The 26072-nt window shown below is 45.0% G+C and overlaps 1 protein-coding gene across 5 annotated transcripts in view; it reads left to right on the forward strand.

Moving 5' to 3' along the window:
* The window catches only part of DIS3L2 (DIS3 like 3'-5' exoribonuclease 2), a 200361-nt gene that overhangs the window by 122093 nt on the left and 52196 nt on the right, over nucleotides 1-26072 (forward strand). For all 5 annotated transcript variants that reach the window (XM_068953694.1, XM_068953695.1, XM_068953696.1 and 2 more), the window contains 2 exons: nucleotides 2645-2752; nucleotides 8132-8365. In XM_068953694.1, coding sequence (XP_068809795.1) covers nucleotides 2645-2752; nucleotides 8132-8365 — 342 coding nt within the window. The remainder of the gene's footprint in view (nucleotides 1-2644; nucleotides 2753-8131; nucleotides 8366-26072) is intronic.

Below are 26072 nucleotides of genomic sequence, written 5' to 3' on the forward strand. Positions count from 1 at the left end.
TTGTCTTATGTTACTTAGGTATTTGCTGAGCCCAGAAAAAGGTTGGTTGAATTCTTGCTCTCCTGTGAGACTTCTTCTGTGGCTTGGATTAAGTTGCTTTGCCTGAAGTTTCTCTCCTGTAAAACAAGGGTAACGTGGGAATGATATTTCCCTATTTAACAGAAGGTTCGTTACAGCTAATTGCTTGGTGAGTTTAGTGCTGTAATTATAATCTGAGTTAAAGCTTTGCTTGCATTTAACTTCATTGAGACCCCTTCCATAGAATTACAGTCTCTTGAATTGGATATTAATTCTGCTCAAGCACACTTAAAGTAAGCATCCTGTTGTTTCGTCTGGACTATTCTTTATGGATGGGCTTCCATATTTCATGTAGGTATTTTTCTAGCAGACTGTTATTGCTACATACATGCATGGAGGGAAAGAGGATATGCCATGGCACAGAAGTATTCAGTTAGTATAAAGTATTATGATTGTGAACCAAAAAATTAACGATGGAGCAGGGAGAGAGAGAGAGGGAGAGAGAGAAAATCTTGTAACTGCATCCTTTAATTTGGCTGGAAAATGTTTTGAGGCTTTTAATAAATTGGTAGCACCTAGTTCACTGTGACCTGAACTTTAGGGTCTCGCAGTGGTCATGGGAGATCTTAGGCAGGCAGGGATTTCCGACAGTCTATAATGCATCCTCGCTAAATGCTATTTTCTCTCCTTTCTGTGGCTTGTGTTGGCACCACTCATTCTAAATTTATAACCCTATGGTATGGGCCTTTCCAGGCAGCATGGCAGACCTCACGTACTGTATCTGTGAATTATGAATGTATTAGTATTGTTAATGTACTTTTCACAACTGGAATAATAGAGTTGACGGCCTTTGTGTTGCGGGAAACAGCTTATCATAATCTATGCCCTTGTGACCTTCCAGTTGAACCAGTGCTGCTGATTCATGTTGAAAGCGGCTCCTTGACTGTCAGATACTGTGCAGTTAACCTTTTGGCATTAATATGCAGTGCAATTAGAATGGATTTATAGCCACAGTCTGGTGCCAACCACAAATGTGATTAAATATTTTAAGAGTCTTTCCTTCAAAGCAAGAGGTAGATATGAAGTGTGTGCACTTGAGGAGGAAAGGGACACCTGGGACTTTTTTTTTTTTCTTGCTGTTTTGAAAAACAGTTGTTCCCCTGGCTTCCAGGTTATCTCTGAAATCACCAGATCAGTGTCACAAAGTTTGGAAGAGCTAGGTTTTGCATGCAGGTTGACTTGCAGCTGTTTCTGTATTTAACAGGGTAGCATGGCCAAACGATCAAAAATGGAAACTAAATTAAATAGCTAAAATATTTTGAAGGCAAGCTTAATAAAGAGCATTTCTCTCAGTACTTTTCTGGAAAGCACCAACCACGTTACCACTCAGAGGAAACAGGAAGAGTAACATAGTATTTTGAGAGCATTTACTGCTTGTTTAGAAAAGTTAGTAATGAGAAGGGAAATAAGAATGTGAAACTTTAAATAATTAGATTTGCTCCATTAAATGGCTGCTAAATATTATCCTTACTGCAGATTTTACCTGGGAAATAACTCAGGGAAGGTAGAAACACTTGGACAGCTACTCACCTTTGCTCTTGAGTGAATGTTCTCCAAGCTGCTGCTCTATTGCTGTAGTCAGGTGAGCAATATGTGGTTTGGTAATTCAGTGTTTAGCAGCAGAGATATTGATTAGGTGTAAGGATCTGTGGTACAGGTTAAAAAATAGCTGCCAAAAAACTTCTGTTGGCTTACGTGTACAGGGATATTTTGTTTAGTCAGAGCTGAGTAAAATAGTAAAATAATAATTGCTCTCCCTGTGTTTGCAAACACCATCTTGAACAGTCATAAAACAGGTGCTTTTTGGTCATCACGCTGACATCTACATTCCTGTCTGTGCTAAAAAGCACGGCTCAATCTTTATTAAAGCCATGCACCATTCTCATGGGAAAAGTTTTATACAGACTTTGCAGGGAGCGGACTGAAATTGCCTTACTTAGTTGCACAGTCTTCAGTGGCAAAGCAGGGAACACAGTTCCCAAATCCAGGCTCTTCAGCTCCTGACTGCTGAGACTGCATTCCTTCAACATCAGGTTTCCTGATTTGCTCAGCCTTCCACATTTCTCCCAATGTCAAAATGGCAATGGGAAAGCAGTGGAAAACACGGAACAATTTTCCTGACCTTAAAAGCTACGGAGGAAAGTGTTCGCCTAGTTGAGACCTGCTGGATGCTTACCCGCTTCTTCAGAAGGGCGTGATGGGAATGGTACGCAGGCACGAGACAACGACAGCGCCTTCTGTTCCCACTGGGGGCCAGGGCTGATCTATATATGGGTGGCCTCAGCAGCACCTTACTACTTCTCATTGCGTTGGAGTTGGGTTATTTATCTGTTCCGTGCTGGTTATTTATCTGTTCCACTGCTCACTAGGTGGTATAGCTCTGGCATGGATGATGGGTCCTAAAGCCACAGTATAGCCACTCCTGCCATAGCGGATGTGAGCTTGAACATTTAACATGTTTCCTCCTTATGTGCGTTTTTCAGCCTCTCTTTTGTCCAGGGAAGCTTGGCCGTAGGCAGATCTTCACTAAAAGCCTCTGTCTCACTAAGCCTCTCTTCTCTTCCAGGTGATCCCGATGCTTCCCAAGCTGCTTTGCGAGGAGTTGTGCAGTCTCAATCCCATGCGAGATAGGCTGACCTTCTCTGTGATGTGGAAGGTGACTCCAGAAGGCAAGGTAACTCAAGTGGTGACGGGCCATCCTGCTAATCAGTCCTTTCTCATGGACAGGACCTATTCTTGCAAACAGCAGTAAAAATGCCATCCCATAACACCCAGGTGGATAGCAAAGGACTTTATATCCATCAATATAAAGTGCAGTAGCTCTTTGGCAAAGGCACAGCTCTCTCCTCTTGCATACATTTTGCCTCCATGTCTATGCAAACATCATTTCTTTGCAGAGTTGTTCCCAGAGAGCAGTTGTGGGGTCTGTCTGTCAGTGCAGCAAGGTGTCTTCATCTGCCTGCCAGCTGTCCTGAGGCCTTGGTTTCTCTCCCTGTTCCTCTCCTATGCTTTTGGTAACCCTAACAATCTCTTATTTGGTGACTGTAGGGTCCCCTCAGTATTCTGGGATGGCTAAAGACGGCCTGTCCCAGAGGACTCTGAGAAACTGTGTCTATTCTAAGCACAGTTTTTGTACTTGGAATGTTTTTCACCAGTGTTGTGCACGTATGCAGGTATTGGGAGAGTATTTCTTGTGTTGATTTGATAATTTTTCATAAAGATTGGCTTTACTTCCTTATAATTGTCCATGTGACTCCAAAGGAGGCTGAATCTTGTTTTGTGCTTTAAGAAAATGTAGCTGTAGCCTTATATCTATTCTGCATGTCTCCAGAGAGTCCCGGATCCGGCACTCAGGTGAGTTTTATTTGTTCATTGTAAAATCTGTTCCACTTCCTGTAGTGACAGCATGATTACCGATGGGACCTTTCCAATAGTGGGCCTTTATTGATTCTGAGTGGTCTTTGAACAGTTAATAGCCAAGTCTTAATTAAAATAAGCTATTAATTAAATGTTGTCTTTGATCCCCTGGAATATATACGTTATTTGCTTTTTCAAAGAGTGTTCAGAACCGCCCTGTCCAGCAAGAAAGAAGTAGAGGAATTGCAGCATCTCCCTTATGCCTGCCTACAGAGCTAATCTGTGCAGGAGGAGCGGTCTGGGACATGACCCAGCTGCCCCTTGGAAAGCAGACTGCCTATGACTGTCTCAACAAACAGGTTTCTCCTGGGAGGCCTTTTGAGACTGTTGAGTTAGTCAGGGTCGCTCGATTTGAATATGAGTCGAGAGCCAGAGAAAAATTTACTCCTTCCAAGAGGAAACGTGGCTGTAGGGCTTTTGGCCAGCGGGGCATTCTTAAGAGCTTATCTTTGAGTTGGGGCAGAATATCTGTCTCCTGTATCTGTAGGTGTTACTACAACCTAGGCTCAGTGTAAACAGGATCACATGCTCCCCAGGCTCTGCTGGGTGAAAGGGAGGTGAGCCAAAGGTCCCTGCACCTGTCCGGTGCAACCTTTGAACTTCAGCCGGTGGCAGAGGGCTGGGAGAGCACTGACGTTGAGGACAGGGTATCCCCTAGCGTGGGGGACATCAGGCCAAAGAGCACTTTGTGCCTTGTGTACAAAGCAGTATCATAACCGTGAGCTTGCAAAGCAGAGCCTGATAGCGCTCTTAAAGGTGAGCGCTGGTCTGAGCTCCCATTATTACTCTTCCAAGGCAAATAAATCTCTAGCTAATGCATCTTCCAAGGAGAAGCTATGCAGGTTCCTCACTTGCATGTGACTATTGATAAGTTGTTGGGGTTTTTATTTCTAGTTTCTTTATGAAAAATAACGTCAGGCTCAGCCCTTTGAGACACAGGCACTTTCTTGTTTTTATTGCTTTTGTATTCTGGAGTTTGTATCTTGTAGTTCTCCATGAGGGTTGCCTGAGCAGCTTTCCGTGCAGCTCTGGGGACTCTTCAGTGGGATGGTATGACAGTGGGATGGTATGCTTGGTATGCCAAGATGTCTTTCCAAGGGCAGAGGCATTAACCATACTGTTGCATCTCTGCTGTTCTTCAGAAGCTGAGCTGCATGTTTGTAGCAGCAAAGCAGCACATTCTTGTTCAGATGCAGTCAAGAGAAGGATATTTGGAAAACAAACAATGCAGTTTTCTTCTTAAGTTATTGTCTGCTGATGTGTGAAGTATAGCTCTGCTGGGTTCCTTCCACCAATGTGGAAGTTGCTTCAGTCTGAAACAACCTATATAAGCAACGTGTCTCCCAGGCTCGAAACTTGCTGTCAGCCAGGATCTGATAGAGCTGCTGCCTACATGGAGAGAGACCTCAGCCCCATGCGTAACTCAAATATGTTGCACCCTCAGAAATACCCATACCACTGGAGGCCCTTCTGATAGAAGGGTATCAGCTGGGCCACAGTGTTTTCAATCACAAAATGTGCTGGAGATTCCAACTTTTTCTCAAAAGCAACCAGAACCAGGGAGGAAAACCTTGACATAATGCTGGAAATGCCTCAGATACTGGTGCTCTGCCTGGGAACTGCGTGCACCAGATTTGCCGTAACGAGGGAGACCTTGCAGACCCGTCTTACTTGCTGTTCCGTGTAATCTCTCTGCACCAGCTCCAAACCCCCGAGTACTGCTCTTCCATGCTTTGCCCATCCATCAGCTGCTGGTGTGCTGGCCGGCCAGCCAGCCTTGCGTGGCCTTCCCCACAGAAGCAGAACTTGACCATTACTCTGGAGGGATTTCCAAACTAGGGATGCGAGGCTGCAGTTACCCGAAGTCTGCTTGAATGGCCACTGAAGGCAGAAACGGAGGGCATTTCCAGGAAATACTTGGACCTAAGGTAGAGTTAACTTCGCCTGCCCTCAGAAGCCTCTCTGGCAGCTCTGTTCACACAGGGATTACTGGACTGCATGGGGCAAGATGCATCCAAAACTCCATTCCTTTGTCTGTGTGAAGTGCATTTAGTTCATCCAGGCAACCTTGGTGACAAGTGGTTTGGCAGGTGTGTTAGTTAAGAGACCTCTCACAAGGTTGTCATTGTCCAATTTATACCTGTTGGAGCTATCACAGGATTGGAAATTGAGCACTTTGCATCATGCTGCTTGGTTGCCTTTGAAAGACCAAGGATAGAAAAAGGAGTTGAGGAAATAAAGAGGGAAAGGAAGTTTAACCTCTACTAGTATTGGGCTGCTTGTCCTGATGCTTTGCCCTGAACGTAGCCAACCTTATATTCCTGGGGCCCAATACGCTGCCTCTCTCGTCTTACAGGGAAGTGAGTGGAGCGCTGAAATATTTGGCTTCTTCTAGACAAGCAGAAAAATGAGATTTTGATGAAAGCTTCAAGTTCAGACAGCGAAGTGGAAATCCAGTCCATTGCCTCCTGCAAGGGACAGAGAGCGCTCTTGGAAGCCAGTGGCAGAAAGCACCATGTAGCCTCAGACCTGGCTTCAGAGCTAACCCCGGTGTTGGAGGAAAAGCTTCTTATGGGAATTACTCTTCTGGTTTGTGTCCACTCCTTAACCCTTTTCAACAGAGGTGTTCCATTGATGGAATTGACTCAAAGTGACATGCTTTCCAAACACAAAATATTTAGTTTGAGATCGTGCAGTAGTGAGAAGCAGCATTGATAATGACCTTATTTGAATGCAGAAATAAATTACTGGAGATAGGAGGGATTAGCGGGGAAATAGAAGCAGCATCTGAACGTTTAAACAGCAAGTTGAAAGAGTTGCCTATTACAAATGGAAGTTCTGTAGAAATACTCAGCTCAAGTGAAGGTTGCCCAGCCTTGCTTGCAGATCATCTCAACAAGGAACACCACCTTTTTAGTGTCTGAGTACCATTCATGCCTTACTGAAGTCTAAAGTATCTGTTATCAGCCAGCTAATAGTCTTTGACTTGCTGGAAGTGAACTGGTTAAAGGGCAATGCAGTCTCTTCCGTTTCAGAGATCTCACTTGTTTCAGATGGGGAGTTTTTTGGGCCCAGCAGATTTCATCCAATGTCACTGACCTAGCAGAAGTGGATCCACAGTTCATGGCAGGAAACTGAACCACACTTTACAGGATGCAGCAGAGCCCAGAGCAGGTGCTGCCGGCACTGCCACAGCATATCTCCATCCAGCTTTGTGACTTTTTCTTCCTTCCTTTCTCCATGTATACAGATATAGGGACACATACAGCATAACCACGAGCTTCAGGTCTGAACACTTTACATCACAAAACATCGCTTGCTTCAGCCCAGCTGTCAGGACACTTTCTAATTGGAAGTGAGGTTAAATGCCCTGAAACTTTCAGAGCTCTGAGCTGCTGAGTTATGCTGCGCATGCTTTCTGTGGGGCACAGAGGAAGGGTGCAGGAAAGGTATCATGGAGATCAATCCTTTCCTGTGAAAAGGAGGGTTTGCTTTTTTGAAGCAGTGTCCTTGATGAGTCTGTGTTAGAGCTGGCTGGTATCCCCAGACACCCTCACTTGCAGAATTTACTGTGTCCTATTGTGCTGACGAAGGGGCAGGGTGGCACTCAGAGCCAAGGCAAAATTAAAATTCTCCATTCATTCCCTAAGCACTTGTGCTTTGAATGGTTTATTGCAGACTGCTCCCCTCTCCAGAGCCTTCGTGCCAACGCTCCTGACTTTTCTACAGAGCCTTTTTACCCTTTGTCCCTCTGTACTTTCTTACTGGTGTGATGAACTTTTGGGCGCTCTCACATATCTCACCTGAAAACAGATTTTCCTTTCTGCTTTAAGAAATAATTCTGAATTACCAATTCTACATTGGTATTCTGTTAAGAGTTTAAAACCTGAGTGGCTTCCGGTTTAATTGGTTTAGAATGAAGTGATTTCATATTCATTTATATATGATTTTGCTGTGGAGTCCAGAAGACTTTGGGAATTCTCAGAACACTTTCTGGATTGAGTTTGGGCCTTGACAACAGATGTGATCAGAGAAAGAAAGGGGGTCAGGCCGTCTCTCCTACAGATCCACCAAAGTCCTACTCAGGCACTTTCGCAAGCGCTAGTCAGATGCTGGGGTCTCTGCAGTTTTCTCCCTGGTGTGCTCCTAACGGGCTGTGACTTGAAGGTGGAGCATTTTAGGGCCATCCCCACGTGCCCTTCTGGCCACGCTTTAGCCGAAGAGGAGGAAAGAAATCTGCTGTGTTTCAGATACAAGATCCTCCTTGGCATGTGTGTGTATCTGTTCCTGCTCCTGTACCCTACTACCTTTTGAATCAGCTGACTGATTTCAACCCCTGGGTGGGCTGCAGTTTTTTCGAGCCTTAAGAAAAAGGGGAATCGGGTAGAGGAGGGAGATCCAAGCAGTGCCCCATAAGAAGGAAAGACTTTATTGTGCACGTGCAGATTACTAGAAACTAGAAAATCTTTATGGGCAAACACCTTCTGATGGCCTCAGCCTGAAAAGATCATCACTTGGACATCACAGTCAGTCATGAGATCTGGTGTCATTCATTGCAGCGTTTGTAGAACTTCCTGAGCCTTTATGCACTAGAAGAATAAGTCCTCAGATCTATTTACATTTTCAAATTTTGCAGATCCTTGATGAATGGTTTGGGCGGACAATCATCTGCTCCTGCGTGAAGCTAAGCTATGACCATGCACAGAGTATGATTGAAAGCCCCGGGAAGGTGTTCTCACCTGAAGAACTGCCCCCTGTCTCCCCGCAACACTCAATAGATGAGATTCAGCAAGCTGTGCTGAATCTGCATCGAATCGCCCAACACCTCCGCAAACAGCGTTTCATTGATGGTGCTCTGCGTTTAGACCAGGTGAGTACTCTAGAGTCTTTAAGGGGTTCCTGCTCCTCTGCACTGAAGCGATTGCGTGCTGAACTCCCCAAGAATTTCCTGATCAGTCTAAAAACTCAAAGGCAAATGTCAGGCTGGAACGGAAAGACAGACTTGTGTGTCAATGTTTTCTTAAAAATGGCAGCAAATTATGTACCTAAAGCACCAAATTATGTACCTAAAGTAAAGTAGGATCAAAAGAAAAAAGTCCCTGTTTTGTAAGGAGTGATCCATCTTCTAACATTTTTCAAAATCCTAGGGCTCTAGTGGACTGGGTAAGTAACTTGCACAATGAAACAAATGATGACAGTGTAATTCCATTATCAAGCAGTTCAGATATCCTTAGTGCACATTTCACTGCAAAAGGCTCTTCCTCCACATTCATTCCTGAACTTGTAATACTCACGTTTTCCACAGCTTTCATAGCAGTTCTCTGGGCAGGGAAAATAACTAAAACCTTATCTAAGCTAATATTTATAGGTGCTGGGTGTGTTTCAGAGAAAAAATTCAAGTAAGATTTTCTGTCTGGGGCAGTTAAAATAATCTTGTATCGGCTGTGGTATGTGTCATTTCTATTTTACAAGTAGATCCAGATACTTTGGATGACCACAGCAAGAATACTTTTGCCTTTGAGATTCAGCTGCTGTGGGGTTGCTTCCGAGTGTTTTTGTGGATAGGAGTTCCTATAACTTATAGAACCCAGTAGCCGTCCGGACCAGGAGACAAAGTTGTCTCTCTCCCTTAATGTAAAGGAAGCTCTATTGTTTCATGTTGCAAAATGAACATGAGTCAACATCATGATACTGCTGAGAAAGAAAGTAGCATTCCAAGACGTATAAACAGGACTGTTGTACTTAAGAGGAATGTAGTAATACTTCCATTTTACTCAGCGCTGTAGCACTGTCTCCTGTTCCAGGAAAATGTCTAGTTGTAGACAGATCAGTGCAGAGCAACATGAGCAAGGAGTGTCTATAATCTGTGACCCTCCCTGACAGGGGAAGTGGCTTAGTCTGGAGAAGTTGCTGTGAAGAGGAGGCAATATGTTGTTCCCCATGTCTGCGATGGACAGGATGAGACATCTGCATCTTGAATTTCAGTAGAGGCGATTGAGCTTATACTTCAGGATAAGCTCTGTGATGCAAGAATTGTGGTGCCTAAGGCTACTTGTCTACATCTGTTGCTGGAGGACTTTAAGAACTGGTTAGGCACACATCAGTGAGCCTGGGACTAGGGCATTTGCTCAAGGTCCATCCTTGCTCAAGAGGATAATAAGGAAATAATTTTTGAAAATCAGACTTCTACTTTGGACACATGCAGAGTTTGCTTAAACCTCTTTTGGAGCAGAGGCTTCCCTGTTTGAGGTTTATCATATAATGGCTAATAAGTTGGGCTTTCATTCCCAGACACACACTGAATGCTAGAGGAATATAAAGAACAATTTTTACACTTACAGAGTGATGAACCGGAAAGCCTTGGAGATATCCAGATTGGAACTCTCTAGGGTAACTGAGAGCTGTGCTCCAGGAAGGTCACCAGCTACCTTACATGAGTCTGTCTCAGTGTTATGCTGAGCAGTCACAATATGTGTGTGAGTTTAGTACCTGTTATCAAATCAAACTCAGGGAGGGTAAGTTTTAGAACACTTGTGACATTTTAAATGGGAGGATTTGGCCAGGGAAGCATCCTGTTCCAGTGACACCCTGTAAAAGATTAGCGATGTTTTGTTTTTGCCCTGTGCTGTTAAAGAGAACCTGTTGGAGCATCGTATCTGAGATCTAGGTTAAAATCCAATGCTAAGAGCAGAGAAAGGGCTGACTTGATCAAAGCCTAGTGCCTGGCAGACAAAACGAACTGAATTGTATTTCACAAGTGGCATTTTGTGCTACGTGGAATCTCTCTCCTCTAGCAAGAACATCAGAGTGAAAGTAATGGGCTTTAAGAAGGAAGTGCCTTTTAGTGCAAAGGACACTTTCACTGTGCTTTTTCTTTTATTTTCTGTTGCCTTGGTAATTGCATTGTGATAAAACACAGCATCCCCCAGTGCATGCAGAAAGCAGTTACTGTAAAATCTGAGCACAACCAGAATGTGAGGGGCCTGTGTGTGGACATGTCCAGCATATATGGCAGGACAAAGTAGTCTGTAGCTTTTAATAAAATGAGATTAGTTTCTCTGCCTTTGTTCCTCCACTTCCTTTAGTTCCCATGGAAGCAGTTTTGCCACTGGGTCTGACTTTCAGCCCTGAGCAAGCGAGCAAGGGTGGGCCTGAATGGGAAACACACCTTTCTAATCACTGGACCTCTCACTGATTTCCTGTTGAGTAATGTAAATCCCGAACAATGGAAGACAAACTCCAGCAGGAAACTAGGGGCAATGAATTATCAGATTCCAAATAAACATGTGAGCGAAGGAAATGATCATCTCACATTATTAAGGGAGGGGGATGACTGGACATGGATGACTCCTGCATGTTTCTCCCCCCCCCCCCCAAGGGATGTGAGCCCTCTTCCTATATATTACGTTGTATTTGAATTCTACTTGGGGGTCACTCCTGATTGAACAGCGCTAACTCTTTTCTCACTTCCATGCTGCCATTTGTCAATGTGACGTGCTCTTGTTCTATTAGTATTAAGAAAACCATTAGGGGAAGAATCTCCCTTTCTGCTTTGTCATTGGCCTTGGTGGCCTTGGGCTGTGGTCTGCCTTCCTCAGTTTCTCCTTTGGAATGGTACTTATCTTCCCCACGGCACCGATATTATTTAGGATTTATTGTTAAAAACTAAGGACATCTCTCAGTTGAAGCCATTCATGGGTGTATTTTTGTAATAGCACAAATACTAGTTGTCCAGAGAACCCCTTGCACCCAGCATAGGATGGCTTCAGTAAGATGCAGCAATGTCAGGCTGGATGTGCTGTGGTGAGGGGAATGCTTCCTGTTGAAATGTCGCAGCTGTATTTTTAAGACTTAGTGTCAGGGCAACATCTGCTTGCCTTGGGCTTTGTGTTTTAGCAGTAGTCTTAGAAACAGGAATCTCTTGCTAAACAGATGAAGAATATGTTTTGGATAAGTTGAGAATTACAGATCTGAATGACACAGAAAAACTTGGGACAACTCAGACAGGTAGCGCAGGATCTTGAAAGCTAAAACAGCCTTTGGATTTGGGATTTTTTTTATCACTGTGTGTATGTCTCTTTGAAGCTGTGTAATGTTGAATTCCTGCTTCAGTTCAGTCCTGGCCGTGGCTGTGGGCGTTCCTGCTGCTTCTTTCCCCCTCAGTCCCTTTCGTCCCTGCGCAGGGGTCTGTAGGAGGGAAATTCTGCTCCATCAGACCTCGAGTCTGAGGATGTTCTTTGCAACTAGCGACATGTGTCTGTCACCGTGGCGTCTTGCTGTCCCTATAGCCCCATTCTGGGGCTTTTTCCCTAGAAACAGCTTCCTGTGCTGCCTGCTAGCTTCCTAGCTCCAAAAGACAGCTGAGCGTTGAGCTTTAAAGGTCCTTGTACCTTCACCAACTAAGGAGCTTATGAAACTTCATCCACACAAAGGGATTTAATACATTTCTTGACTTTCTCATTTGGAGCTGCAGCTCTTAGACGTCAAAGCAAGAGGTGCCTTATGCTGTTGCTTTGAGACAAAGTGTTCAGTAATTTACAGTATTGCCCTGGCCCCCACCACTGCTTTCTGTCTCTGTACTGTGAAATGCCACCCCTGTGCCATCCTGTCACAGCTCTTGGAGCACCCGCACTGTGAACTGGAACAGGAATCTGACCTGGTTTAAAGACCACAGTGAGCACTCCCCATAACCTCCCTTTTTTCCTGGCGAGGTTACTTTGAAGCTGGATCAGTTCCCCAAACCACGGCTTTTAGAAATGCTAGCCGGAGAAACAGATAGAAACTTGCCTTCAAAAAAGCCACCAAGTTTGCACAGAAGCTCCTTAGCTCAAGCCTGCCTAGAGGAGACCTGCTTGATGAATGGTCCTCTTTGGCCTCTGCAGTTTGTAAATGAATCACAAGGACAGATGCCTACAAGAAGACAGTTTAAAAAGGAATTCTTGTGCATATTTAAAATGAGAACACCCTGGGATGCTGACCTGTCTCTGTGGCAATTATCTGTGAGTTGAGTTGTGGTTTCTGTTGTTCAGTGATGCAACCTTTGGCAGTGCACTTACACCTGTGTGCTCAGAACATTGTCTTTGGCCAAAGTTCATTGTGAGAATAACGCAAAGTGCATTTGCGTTAGACCAGTTGGTGGCACTGAATTGTTTGCTAGAATAGCTTATCTCCTTGTTTTCTGTGCACAGATATTCAGCTTTTCTGGTGATTGCAAAAGGGGAAGAAGGAAGGGTAACAATGGTAAAGATGAGTTTTACTCAAATATGACAACTGAACTGCAAGTGAAATCATCTCATTTCTGTTTGCTCACAGCCTGTGTGCTGTGCAACTGTCGTACAGCCTTAGCAGCGATTGCTTTCCCCTGTGGGTCTCTATTGTTTTGAATAACTTAAAGACTGTAAAAATTGTATTATCGTACCTCTGCACCGTGCTGGAGAACTTACCTCTGGTTCTGTTCAATGACTTCTGGTGATAAGAAAATGAGTGATCTTTGAGAATCTGAGCTTTATTTAAATCAGGTTAATGGGATTCCTGAAGTAACAGAGTATTGCTGCCCTAGGTGACACAGGGAAATGAGCAGCAAGACCCCAAACACCAGGGTATATGCTAGCAGTGTGCCAGCTCCAAAACACCTGAAGTTGCATGGAGTGCTGAATAAATCCACCAGATCTGTACAGCTGTTGATGCTCTCAGAATTGGCTTTTCCTGCATTGAGCTGTCTACTTGATGCAAGCAGTTATGAGAAGTTGACTCAAGCCATCCACCTGCAGCAAATAAGAAGGAAGGGGGTCACTGCATGTGCAGGATGTGACACTGTATGTTGGGAACTTTCCTATTTAGTTGCAATTAATGGGATAGAACAGAAACCCGTATTTTTAGACAGTAGTTCCTGCTAATGCTTTTTAATTGGATGTCTCAAGAGCCAGAGATTGATTAAAATTTTCCCATATGAATTACTGCTGGATATAATTACGGAAAACTGTTTTGTCATATTTCCTGCCTCATATCTATATGATAAGCATTCTGCACCTCTCCTCTTGCTATGTGGAAATGGTAAATGTCTGTACCCCAGTTAGGCAGCCATTGTACACAAAGTACAGTTGAGCACTGTAGGAATGGAAGGCACTTTGGGCTGGAAGAACTGTTTAGCTGGGGCAGCAAAGGTCTATAATATTGTAGAGACCTCAGTTAACTGAGTGAGTTTTTCTCCCTCAGAGCATGATCTGAATTTATGTTCTGAAACACTGCTGAGGCAGGGAGGCCACCTTGGCTAGAGAATTCCTGAAGCGATGCTTAGGTTTTCCAGGAGTCTTGATGGTAGCTCTATGTGCTGTCCCTTCACTCTCTTGCCTTAGTGCAGGCACCTGTTGGGGGAGGTGTAAATGTCTTTGCTGACTCTTGGCTGTCCTCCCATCTCTCCCAGGGAGTGTTGCATTGTTGGGTTTTTGGCCAGTCTCAAAGAGAAAGTCCTGCTGCTCGTCGCCTGGGATGTGACTTTGGCACCAAATTCATCTTGGGTCTGATTCCCTCAGGGTAGGTGTACAGAGCTTCTTGCTTTAGCCCAGGAGAAATTCTAGAAGGCCCATTTGTAAAATCCTGAAAACTGCCATGATAGCTCCCTAAAGAGGCTGTTACAGCAACGATGTATGAATGTAACAGCACAGGCAGAGTGGGCTGTACGTATGGTGCTGTAAGATAAATGGAAACGTAGACTGACAAGGCGCTTTCACTATTCACTTCCTATCACAATTCCACCATTGTCTGCTCCTTTTCTTTGATGTCTGGTTAAAGAGGCGTCACTGATATCCAGAATGGGGACAGCAGGTGTTGTGCGATCATTATGGACAGTTGCGTATACTGTGATGCATAAGGCAGCTGGGGGGATGTTGAATGTATTTAGAGATTAGTTTCCTTCGGGTTTTTAGCCTTTTGCCTAGCCCCAGTCCTAAATGAGCGTCTAAAGCTACAGCCATCTACTGGGGGATACTGCTCTTTCTTGCCTGAGCAATCAAAATAGGTTTTCAGAGGTGTGTTAGTGAAGTAGGAATGATTGAAGTGTCTTTCCTGCAGCACCATGAGGGAGCATGGTACGTTGCAGGCAAATGTGAAATGTCATCATTGCCACGAGGAAGAGCTAACAGCTTAGGTCAGACGATTTGTGCACACACTGAGTATGCACATGGGAACGCGCTATTGCAGGATCATGTAATGGAGTGGGTCTGTGTTGGCTGAACATCCTTCTGCTTGCATGGGGATGTTTGCATTGCCAGTAAGTTTCCAAGTATTTTGATTAAATTAAGAGTTTGAGTGGAAAGCCCTCAGAATCTAATTGTGGTGGGTCTTTTGCCATGGGATTTTAATGAAGTCCTCCCAGGGGCGAGAGTAGGATTGATGTCCTCACACATGTCCCTCCATTCCCTCATCGTTCTTTTAAAGCTGAGCAGCTGTGTCCCAGCAGGAGCAGGTGGTGAGGTGGTTGGGCTGGCTCTGCTAGGAGGGGGGAGTCGGACACTGGAGAACAGGGCTCGGCTGTGGAGCATCGTGCTGGGAGCCACCACAGCCAGATGTCTAGGCAAATATGGCTGAGAAGGAGCTCCCCACACAGTGGTGCTCTGGCATTAATTTTCTGCTGGTAACGCAAGAGTGGGTTATGAATGTGTTTCATTCTTCTTGGAGTACGTATTTCAGCCACTAGCTCAGATATGCAGACTCTCTAGTCATGTACAAGTGGCTTGCTTCTAAACAAACACGGCTTAACCCATGAGTTTTATTAAATCCACTACATACCTGAAAGCTCAGAAGCTCCTCCAAAAAAGGGGGTCTTGCGTGCTTAATTTTGATGCGCTATCAGTCACAGTGATGGCTTCTTTTCTCTGCCAGCCTCAGAGCAAGGATCAGAGGGGAGACTGGCTTCATCCTTTCAGGCCATGGGAAAGGCATGAAGAGGTGCAGCAGCTTGCCTGCACTCATGCCGTGAGCCAGTGGCAGAGCTGGCAAGACAGCTTTTTCCTGATTCCCGGGCCAAATCCACTGCCTCAGGCCAAAACTGACCATTCTCTTCCTCCCGCATTTATTACTGACAGCTTTTGAATAAAAATGACAGCTACTGAATAAGAATCAGAGCTTTTTTTGTTTCTGCTGTTAGTTGCTGGCCCAGTTACGGTCAGTTTGTCAGCTCCCCAGCAGATACTTCTCGTGGGCCAGAGCAGAGAAAGAAGCCGCGTCAGTGTGACAGGCTGAACTGTGGCTGACGATTCTCTGCTATGCAGAAGTTAAGTAGTGTGTTTCACAAGGGATCCCTCTTCCTAGTCCTTTCAGTGCTCTCAGGCTTTGGCCTGAGCTCACCAGCACGTGTCAGGATCAAACCAGTGATCTGATATCCCATAGAAGTCTTATCTTGCTTGAGCAGGGCAGGGTTGCAGTGGGCAGTGCTTCCTTGCACTCTCCAAAGTGCTTGGCTTTTTCTGGTAAGTGAATCCAGTTGCTGGTCAGGCATCGTAAAGGGGGATGAGCTGGCAGTCGTCACATGCTGACTGCAAGTGAGCTTGAAGGTGTTTGCGTGTGCTCCAGATTTGCACCTGAAGTAGGCACATCTTGGTTTCCTAGACTAGCTGGATGCAAATGAGTCTTGCTGGGGGGGAGGGGAGGGTGGAGAGAGGACCTCTGCGGAAGGTGGCATCTTAGCACGAAGGAACGTGTCCCAAATGTGACGATGATAGCTAAGCTGAACAGAGGATTCAGTGTTTGATCTTGCTGAGCAAGCCTCTCACTGCTATTTTTGAGTCTGGTAGAGAGAGAAGGGTGGCTTTTGCTGGTTATGGTGAATGAGGGTCAAGACAGAGGGATGGATTCTCTCAATGGAGCAGAAAGAAACTAGTTCTTGAGTGTGTCTGATAGCAAGCCAAATAAAGACTGGAAAATATGTGTTTGTGTGGAGGTGCATGTAGGGTGAGTGTTGGGGTAAAGTTCTGATTTTATATTTTTTTATTGAAGAAACAATCCTTGCTCCCAGAGAGTCTTGCCCTCCCCTTGGTTGTTGGTGTTTTTCTTCCCTGGTGATGAACAGACGTCATCGGAAAGTCTTTTGTTGTTTCAGATTCCGTTTATCACGTATTTGAACAGAGACTTGACAAGGTTTTTTATCAGGTATTAATTATAGCTGAATGCATGGCTAATCCATCATTCTCTTTAGATGGAGTCACTGTGTGTTGAGTGATGTAACTTCAAATGTGATCAGTCTGCCATAGGTGAAAATGTAGCAGCTCTGATTTGTCAGAGTCAGTTCTGTTTCACCTAAAGTAAATGGAAGAAAGGCTAATTGTATAATGACAAAAGACAACATTTGGAAGGAGATGAAAGATTCAGACACTGCAGTTCTGTGCAATTTCAAAGTGAGAGCGGGGAAAAAAATTTCTTGCTTTCCACAGCCACAGCTCATTTTATCGGGTATCTCTGGGCAGGATGATCACTCCTCCTGAGTCCTGGTACGTTTTTTCCGTTTGCATCTGTTGCGCAGGGATGCTGAGGGACAAAGAAGCTCAGAGAGCACCTATTGCTTCCAGAGCCCTCTGAAATGAGGTTGTGAGAGTCTTAGCCAAGCTCCCAGAAGCTGAGCTGAGAACAGAGCTGACTTTCCCCAATCCAAGGAAGCTTAACTCCCTAGCTCCTGCTGAAGTCCATCATCTGGTTTATCTTCAAATGTTCCAAGTCCAAGCCCATGCTTTCTGAAGTTATACACACAGCTAAAGTTTGTAGTCGTTCAGAGTGTATTTTGTTGAGCAATCTCTTGCTTTTGTTTTGAAAGCAAATGGCTGTGAATTTGTCCTTAGTAGTCTAGATTGTTTATCTTACGCTTCTGTGCATCTTCATACAGTAATAAGGAAGCTCTTCAAGCATATGAGTATAGTTCAGAGTGCGGATTTCCCATGAATACGTAATTGTGTAAAATGGGAGTGTGAAGCATGACTTCCCAGATAAGGTTGTCAGTCCACGTTGCACTTTGCGTCCAAGATTTGTCAATACTTGAGATTTCAGGAAAACCTCCTCCCTGAATGCAGCTCCTTCTCTGTGCAGTGCTGTGCTCAACTGTAAGAGAGATTTCCTGCTGCCCTGTTCCTGCCTGCTCCAATCTTGAGACACAAATACTGATTCCTCCCCGAAGTTACGAATTCACAATTTGTTATGCTGTTAACATCTTCTTAAAACTTGACAGTAGTATTAAGCTTTGCCCTCCCAAGGTAGCGCATTCTCCAGTTTGAATTTAAGCTGGTAGTAGATTCCTTGCACTTGTGCTAATTAGTTACTGAGTCAGTTACAGTCCGTTGCCCATCTGTGATGGGCTGCTATTAGATTGATGGTCACTTGAAAACCGAGCAAGAGGCAGTGAGAAAGTAGCTCTCAGAATTGGGTGGATTAGAGTGGTCTGAGAGACTTCACTGGCATCCAGAAGAAACCAGTCATGCAGAATCACTGTGAAGGGGTGTTTGTGGGTAATTCCTTTAACTGGACTTGAAAGCCTGTTCCTGCCACAGGTTTTTTATGCAATATTGCTATTGCATAAATAGCAATAGAGTCATTGCTATTTATCTGTTTGTTTTTCAAACCAATCCAGCCTGAAGGAAATAATACTTAATTTGTATTTTCTTTCACAATTGAAATAAACTAGCTATGTCACATCATTGGTTTGGGCCCTCCGATCCTGCTTACCTTGGGGGGACTGCAGAGCTGTAGTATGTTGGGTGTCTGCTGGCTGTCTCAGCCCTCCAGTGGAGAAATTCTCAGGCCCATGAATCAACAGAAGTTTTTGCATTGGTTTTGTTAAGGTCACAGTTTCACCTCAGTTCCCAGTGTTCCCAAATTCTCAGTTTCAAAAGCACGATTCTCCTTCACTTTCTGCAAGAACTCCATTGATCCCGCTTACAGCACTTTGCTCCAAATGACCATGTTAGAGTAGAACCTGACCCACAATACTAGGAAATGAAATGCTTAAATGGCTAAAATGGGATTTATTTTTTAGGCAATTTATTAAATGACTTTTCTCAGTGATGTGTTTAGCAGGTATAGAAGACAGAATGAACTAAAACAGGCTTTGGCATTTAGAAAAGTGAGTCATTTTTTCTGTTGTATCATGTATAAACTTTTCCCTTCTCCTGTATGTATGGTTGAAATTACTTTGAGGTTTTGAATTTTCACTTCAACTCTCTGTTTTTTATTATTTTCAAAGATTACTGAAAGTGATGGTAGATAGTCCTTAATACTGTGCTCACATTGCCTTGCTCTTTAGTTATTTTTTGGAATAAGCTAATGGGCAACATATAGGTAGTTAAATGAGCTGGGTGGGGAGTCTTACCAGTTTCTCCTGTTTAGGTAAGGGTTAGAGGCAGGTGTGCTGACAGATCTATCACCTGGTGCCAAGGGGTGCTGCTGTCAAATAGCCCTTATGCAGGGGACCAGTCTTGGATTCCTTGTGCTTTGTGGTCTTCTCTCTTCAAATTCTCAGGCCTTCATATAGGTTCCTTGAAATGGGTGCAAATGACCATGAACATGGTTCTTTGCAACTTATTGAGAGGCAGGCAGGTAAGTCTTTTCTTAAAAGAGTGCAAAATAGTATAAAACACTGTGGGATGAACACGTCGCTCACAAGGAGTTCTTGCTATTGGGTTTGTTCAGCCTTCCTCCTGTGTGAGCGCTCAGGTCTTCCATGCTGGAGGAACATTATTGCTCAACATTAAAGGAGTTCGAAGAGTTGCAATGGGAGCTTTCCATCCTCCTGTGCCACTCATCTTGCTGTGGTTCGCTGGCTGCTTTGCTCGTGTCCGCTCTTGGGCGTGTAAAGGTGGGGAAAGTATTTAATAATTTGGTGCAGTCCTTCACAGGCACATCTGTTACATGGCATCTAGGGTGCTCTCCCTGGAATGATTACAGGGCAGCTTGCGTTAACTAATGCCATCAAAAGCAAAGGTGGTTTCTGCGACCATAAAGTGTCTTTCACGCTTTGTGAAAGCTGGATAAAGTTTAGAGCAGACAATACTGAGAAAGGCAGGTAGAAATATGATATCTAAATGAAGTTTCCACAGGTCAGGCCCAGCACAGAAGCCAGTTGGTTTCTACATACTGGGATTGATAAGATGATGTACAGGCTTCATGGGATGAAGAAACCCAGCCGACAGAGGCATGTTAAGCCTGCCCTTGTGTGCTCGCGTTCTAGTGAGAAATGGCTACTCTGTGGGGAAAGCTTGATGACCTTTCTTCTTTTGAGTCCATAGCTACTGTCTTCAGCTGAACAGTGCAGGACAGAGGGGATTTGTCCCAAACCCCAAGCACTTGGGCAAAGAAACAACATCATCTGGCCTTCAGCCCTTCAGGAAAATCATTGAAAGAAAAGCAACTCCTACAACCAAATTCTTTGGGTTGGTGAGCTGTTTGTGCAGCTTTGTCTTGGGATGCCACCAGGTCTGATTTATCCTTGCTCTTGCTGTTTGTTAGATCTGTAGCTTGCTTTGGACCCAACGCTGAGAATGAGCTTTTTGTATAAGTAGCATCTGTAATAGTGGTAGCACAGTGATGGGTACAAAATGCAATTCAGAGGAGGAAGATTTGCTGAGAAGAGCTTAAAGGGCCAAGAAATGGGTGCTTCCACAGGAACATCTCCCAGGCATCCTAGTTTTTGGCTAGTTGAAAAGCATTGTCTTTGAAGAAGGATTTCCTTGTTTCCAGAAGAAAAATACTGACCCTCCTTCATGGAGCTGCTGCCACAAACCTTTTTAGGACTACCATATGGCTGTTCAGTCCACCTTGTGTCTTTAGAAACTGACTTGATCTTCAGAGTTGGTAGTTTCTGTCCAAGTCCACGTGATCCTTCTCTATTAGAGCTATTAGAAGGGTCTGAGGTCACTCTTCCATATTAGAGGGTAGGTATTTCCCAGCTTGCTGAGTGTCAACTGTGATTATGCACTGTTGCCTGGAATGTGCTATGTCAAGGGTTGAGCTAGAGTTACGGCATCCTGGAAATCTAAAGGTGGAAAGGGCTTTAGATGATCCTTTTATTTTCCTGGTAATAGCAGGAGCTCAGCTGGCAACAGTCCTATGCCACGTTTGTCACTGTATTGTCGCTGAGCCTTTGTAGCTGCTGAGACTCCTGTAGCCAGAGCAAGTTCCTCCTGGGGCTGGCTCCCTGAGTTTCACCCAGTCGCGCAGATACAAAGTGTGTGGAAGAAGTCTGCCCTCGGGCACAACCCTTCTGTGCACCTGACTGATCATTGCCTGGAATCTGAAATGCTAAAAGCCCGCAGAGACCTTGCAAGGAGGTTTTCTGAGTGTGCCAAGGTCCACTGGAGCATAGTTCAGCAGTCTGAAAGGCTAACCTGATTACAGCAAGGTAGTCATGCAAAGTGACTCACATGAGATTATCTTTAATCTCATCATCAGGTGTATCTTTTCATTACAGTCAACAAGACAACCTTCTGGCTATTGTTGTGGTAATTGGGTTTTACTTGAAATAGCTAGAGTGTTGCATTGTGTGGAGAAATGCTGGGGTTCGAGATGCCCCCTAGCGCAGTCTGGGCACCATAACTCCACGCTCCCCACAGCTGGTGGCATTGCTGCTGCTGCCTTGCCAGAGGTGAGTGGCGCATGCTGCGTGGTAGATAGCTGTGCAATAACCGGAGCAGGCAAAGCCTAGCAGGGGCCTTTGCTCTTCAGCTTTAAGTGAGGATTTCAGCCTTAGGTTGGGTTTATGGAAAGCAGCATGAGGCTTGGTTTAGGGAAGAAAAAAAATAGTCCCTTCGAAAGGCAATTTGTTTCTGCTTTCTGTGAGCAAGGCTTCCAAACGGACTCAGTCAATTCTGCAGTACAATCAACAGGACTGGAAAAAAATACCAAGTGAAGTAACACAGTGGCTGTGGTAAACATGAACTGAGGCCTTGGAAGTAGCTAATGGCATACCGCAAAAGAGTCTCCTTTCACCCACCGCAGGTCGTGCCAGCAGCAAGTGCTGCCAGCGCTGGCTTCTAGCAGAGGAAAGCATCATTTGGCTCCCTTTTGGATTTCATTACTCTTCCTGCACTCCCTCCTGCTTGCAGCAAAAGCCTTTCCAGTTGTAAAGAAGTGAATTAACTCCCTTCATGTCAGTGATGGATGAGGCGCTTTCTCCCTCTTCAAAGAGGCGAGCCATGCCGGTGAATGCGGGCCAGAGGAGTTGAAAAGTCCAAGCGGAACAGGGGAGCCCATGGTGTGACCCAGCTGTCAAGCAGGGCACCCTGGGGATGGCTCCTGCTGGTGCCGTGCGAGACAGGAACAAAGCCGCTCTCAGCGCACTCACCGGCCCCAAGGCCTTTTTTTTTTTGTGTCCCATTTTCAATGGACTTGGGCACATCACTTAACACACAGCAGCCGTTTGTGCTGGATTCACAGAACCTCAAAGGCTTTTAGAGGGTGCTTCTCTGCCCTGCACAATGGAGGTTTAGCATGCTGGTACTTGGGAGATCTCATTTCAGACGTCCATAGCTAATCATATTAAAGGTGACCTCGTGGGCGGTGCTTTCCATTGTTGCCATGTGTTTTGTCCAGTGCTTGAGTGATGTTGTGCATTGGAATGTATTCATGCATCACCTAATTTAATCACCAAGTTTAATCCCTTCTCCTGTTCTACACTCTTAGAATTTACTAGCTCCTTTCTAGCCTCCCATGCATTGTCTGTTTCTCCTTCACAAGCCAATACAGATGCCTGGAGATGCTTTTATTTATTTGCTTTCAGGGTATATTTAAAAAGACCAGCAACGAACCCAGCAGCTTCTCCAAAGAGAGAGTGAGTGCGTGCAGTGGATGCTCTAGGAGGCTGTGTCGTCTTCCCCGAGATCTTTTTCTTCCATCTTTTCCATAGAGAAATTAAGGATTAGGCTCATAGGTTTAAAAAAACAAAACAAAATACTACGAATGGAAAAATGACTGAGAAAGCTATGTGTCTCCTTTTAATATTGTTGGAATAAATAACTAATTTTAAGAACTTGACTGTCTCTGTAAAATATGGTGTTGGTTTCTGCTCTTTAAAGCTTACTGCTTTGGTATGGGTGGCTCCAAGTCCAGGACTGACCGAATAAATTTAACCCAACAAAGTCCCCAAATCCATCAAGCTGGGAAATTGGAAAGTCTAAATTAGGCAAGATCACTGCAAAAAAACAGTGAGCTGTGCAAGAGCTGACACGGTCCACAGAAGTCAGACATCTACACAGAACAATGTTTTTCTGACTGTCTTTTAAGGACTAGTTCTAAAGATTTTTCTAAGATTTGCTTGCCCCAGCTGCCTCTGCAGTTTGGAGGTGAATGTTAAAAATAGGAATTAGAGATTCAGTTGTCTTATGACTCGCTTTAGGAGTGGATGGGGTCAGCCTTGGCAAGCGAAGGCGGTGATGAGATTTTAGAATGATACATGATGAGGTTTGCAGTATGCTGAACTCCCAGCGGTAGGAAACCTTTTAATTTTCTTACACTTGCTGAGGCAGATTGTTAAATAAATACCTCATGGTTTGGTTCTGTTGTTAGATTCTCTTTCTCTGCATACAGTGTGCTGGTACCCAGAGCTCTGTATAGTGGAACATATCCTGGATGTCTTTGAAACCTTAAACACAGCTTGTACCCATTTAACTGAATTGCAGTTTTGAGTTTTTCCTGTGTGTGTGTGTGTGTGCGTGCATGTGCACACGCGTTTCTTGCAGCTGAGTTCTCACATCTGAACTTGCTGATCTTCTGTGAATGTGTGCTACAGTTTAGGTTTGATAGGAGGAAGGAGGAATGACGTAAAAGATTGCAGATTTGTGACTGGTTTTAAAAATAGCTTTAAAATATTATGTATCTTCATTTTGAAGAAATGCAATACTGCCTGGAAACCACAACTACTGAGCATAAACCATGTCAAGCCCCTTACATATGTTAAATAACAGTGTCAAATAGAGGGTTATAAACAGCCTGCTGTGCATTAATGCTGAAAGAAAATCACTAATCTTACCCCCCACACTACAACCCTGTGACTGACAGCAGCATTGCGAACTCTGACGTCGACTTGGCTGTATAAACATACTTTACATTTCGTGCTGCACCTTTTCAGCGTGAACCTTGCCAGAGCCCTTTCTGAAGCGTGTACATGCAGAAATCGCTTCCGCGCTGACGTGCAGCCACATCCAGCCGGGAGCTCCGGAGCCGCTCTGACAGCAGGCGGTGGGCTACGGCTGGCCGGAGGCTGCCCGTAGGGCAGGGTGCCCACCCTGCTGCCAGCGGGATCTTTGTGGCTTGCTGGGACAAGTCACCTGGCCCCCATCCATTCCCGCTTCCTCCTTTTCCCAGGCTGTGACAGAGGAGCTGTAAGGTCCCTAGGAAAGCGGGAGCGGCAGCAGGTCACTGCCAGAGGAATTTGACCAAGCCACAGCCAGTCCGTTCCTGAGGGAGCCCGGCAGCCAGCGGCAATTGTGCTAACAACGGCAGCCTGCTCTTGCCGCCCATGGGAAAGGGCAGGGATGTCTTTGGAAAGCTTTGGATCTACTGCTCGCGTGCCGAGCAACCGCACTGCGCACGCCACGAGATTTGGTTAAGTAACCGAGAAGAGGTCGTGGCATGCAGCCTGCCTCTGCCAGTAGAGGAGAGAGCTGGCACTGCTGTTGCGGGATGTCGGGAGGTGTTTTGTGGCGTGTGGTGTGCAGAGAAGATGCTCTGTGGAAGGCAGTGGGCTGACTCTGTATTGCAGGAGATCCCTTCCCATCCCATGCTGCTAACAGTGTGTGGGGGAGAAGTTTTGGCCAAGGACACAGAACAGCTGCCTGCTATTTTGTGAATGATGTCTCGCAATCTAGGAGCATGTGGAATAGGCAAGTCCTGGCAGGTTGTAGCAAGCTGTGAGAGAGTCCAGATCTCTCCTAGAGAACAAGCAAAGCTTGAGTTAGCAGTGCTAGGGCTGGATTTGGGGGCTTCCAGCTGCTTCACAACACCACCCTAAAGGATGGGGAAGAATGGCACGGGATTTAAACTGAAATCGGCATGGTATAATCAGGGTATTCTACAACTTCGTCATCCCACTCCGGCTTAATGGCTTGCAAAGATAACTAAACCTGGAAATACTGTTGTGATCTCGCGTTACCTGGCAGAGCTCTTATCATGACGGCGCAGGACTGTTCATATTTTAATGGGTTTATCTCTTGTGTGGAGAGTATTACAAGCTTTCCTCCATCTTCCAGTGCAACTCTGCGGAAATCCCTCTAGGCATGAGACAGTACTTGGATGCTGAATTAATCAGTGGTCCTGGGTTCTCGCAGCTCCATTAGTGGCTTAGCAAGGGAAGTGGCTAGCATTAAGAAACTTAAGAAAATAGGATTTGCCATGTTTGATTTGCCCTTGGCTCCTTGTATCCTCCCAACAGCAATGACAAAGAATGGGCGCATTACAGGAAGACAAAAAACAGTCATAGTGCTAGAGCTAATTTGTAAAACGTGTATTCTCAAAGGCCCTTGGAAAAACAAGTGGTGCTATACTCAGGTGAAGTAAGAGACCCTGAATCCTCCTTCCTCTTGCAACATGCACAGACGCGTCTGTTCCCCCAGCTCTTACCTTGTATTTCCCTGTGGCTTGAGCCATTTGAAGTGCAGCACAGTGTCCCGTCCTCTTTCCTGCTTCAGGTGACTCTGGATTTGTGCTCTTTCACTGGCATGAGATTGCGACAGCTCTCAGAATCCAGCAGAGCTCCGGCACTTTGTGAAGGGTTGTTTGTCCTGTCACTCTTCATCTAACGCACGTTATTTCTGATCTCAGCTTTTACTGTTGCTTCTGTTCTTGTTCTGTTTTCCATTAAACAGGGTGTCTGCAGGCTGCGTGCCGTGTTTCACTCGTGGCATTACGTTCCTCAGCAGAGCTGCGTATCGATCAGCGTCTGAATCTGCCGTCTCTCTTTGGGAGCTGCTTGCTACTGCAATGCTAGTCTCTACTGACTTCAGGTTCTCGCAAAAATAGCAGTGCCAAGTGTAAAACTAAACTTCAGGCTGCTTAGACTCATGGTCAGTAAATTGAGACCTGTTTTCAGACATGACTGTCAGGTGTGTGAAAATCAGCTGTTGGGGATAATGACCTGTAGTACCTTCTAATAACATCATACCAAATAGTGAGCGTAGAGGCTCATACCAAGCAGTGAGTGACTACTCAATTGTGTCACGTTTTTGTCTAAAGCAAAGATGGAACATACTGATTTGTGTGTTTTTTTTTTTTTTTTTAATCCTTCAAGCCCTCGCATTCACATGTGTTTTAAGGCCAAAGCATCCTAGGGATCTCTTTCTGGTCAGGCTTTGCTTTTCTTCATCAGATCAATATGTCATTCACGTAGACTTTAGTACTGCCTACGATGTGAAAAGGCTGTTTTTGTCCCGGCAGCAAGCCTCGGGTCCTGGGCACAGCCTCAGCAGTCTGCAGACGCAGTGGCTATACAGAAATGCGTGTCCGTTCCTCTGCTGACACTTGTCAGCTTAAAAGAAATTTTACGTCGGCTATATGCTTAAAATTTCACTCCATGTCAACAGTGAGAAATATTTCCCTTTTTCATGGTT

This window comes from Struthio camelus, chromosome 9 (genome assembly GCF_040807025.1).
Source record: "Struthio camelus isolate bStrCam1 chromosome 9, bStrCam1.hap1, whole genome shotgun sequence".
In the NCBI taxonomy this organism is placed as follows: domain Eukaryota; kingdom Metazoa; phylum Chordata; class Aves; order Struthioniformes; family Struthionidae; genus Struthio; species Struthio camelus.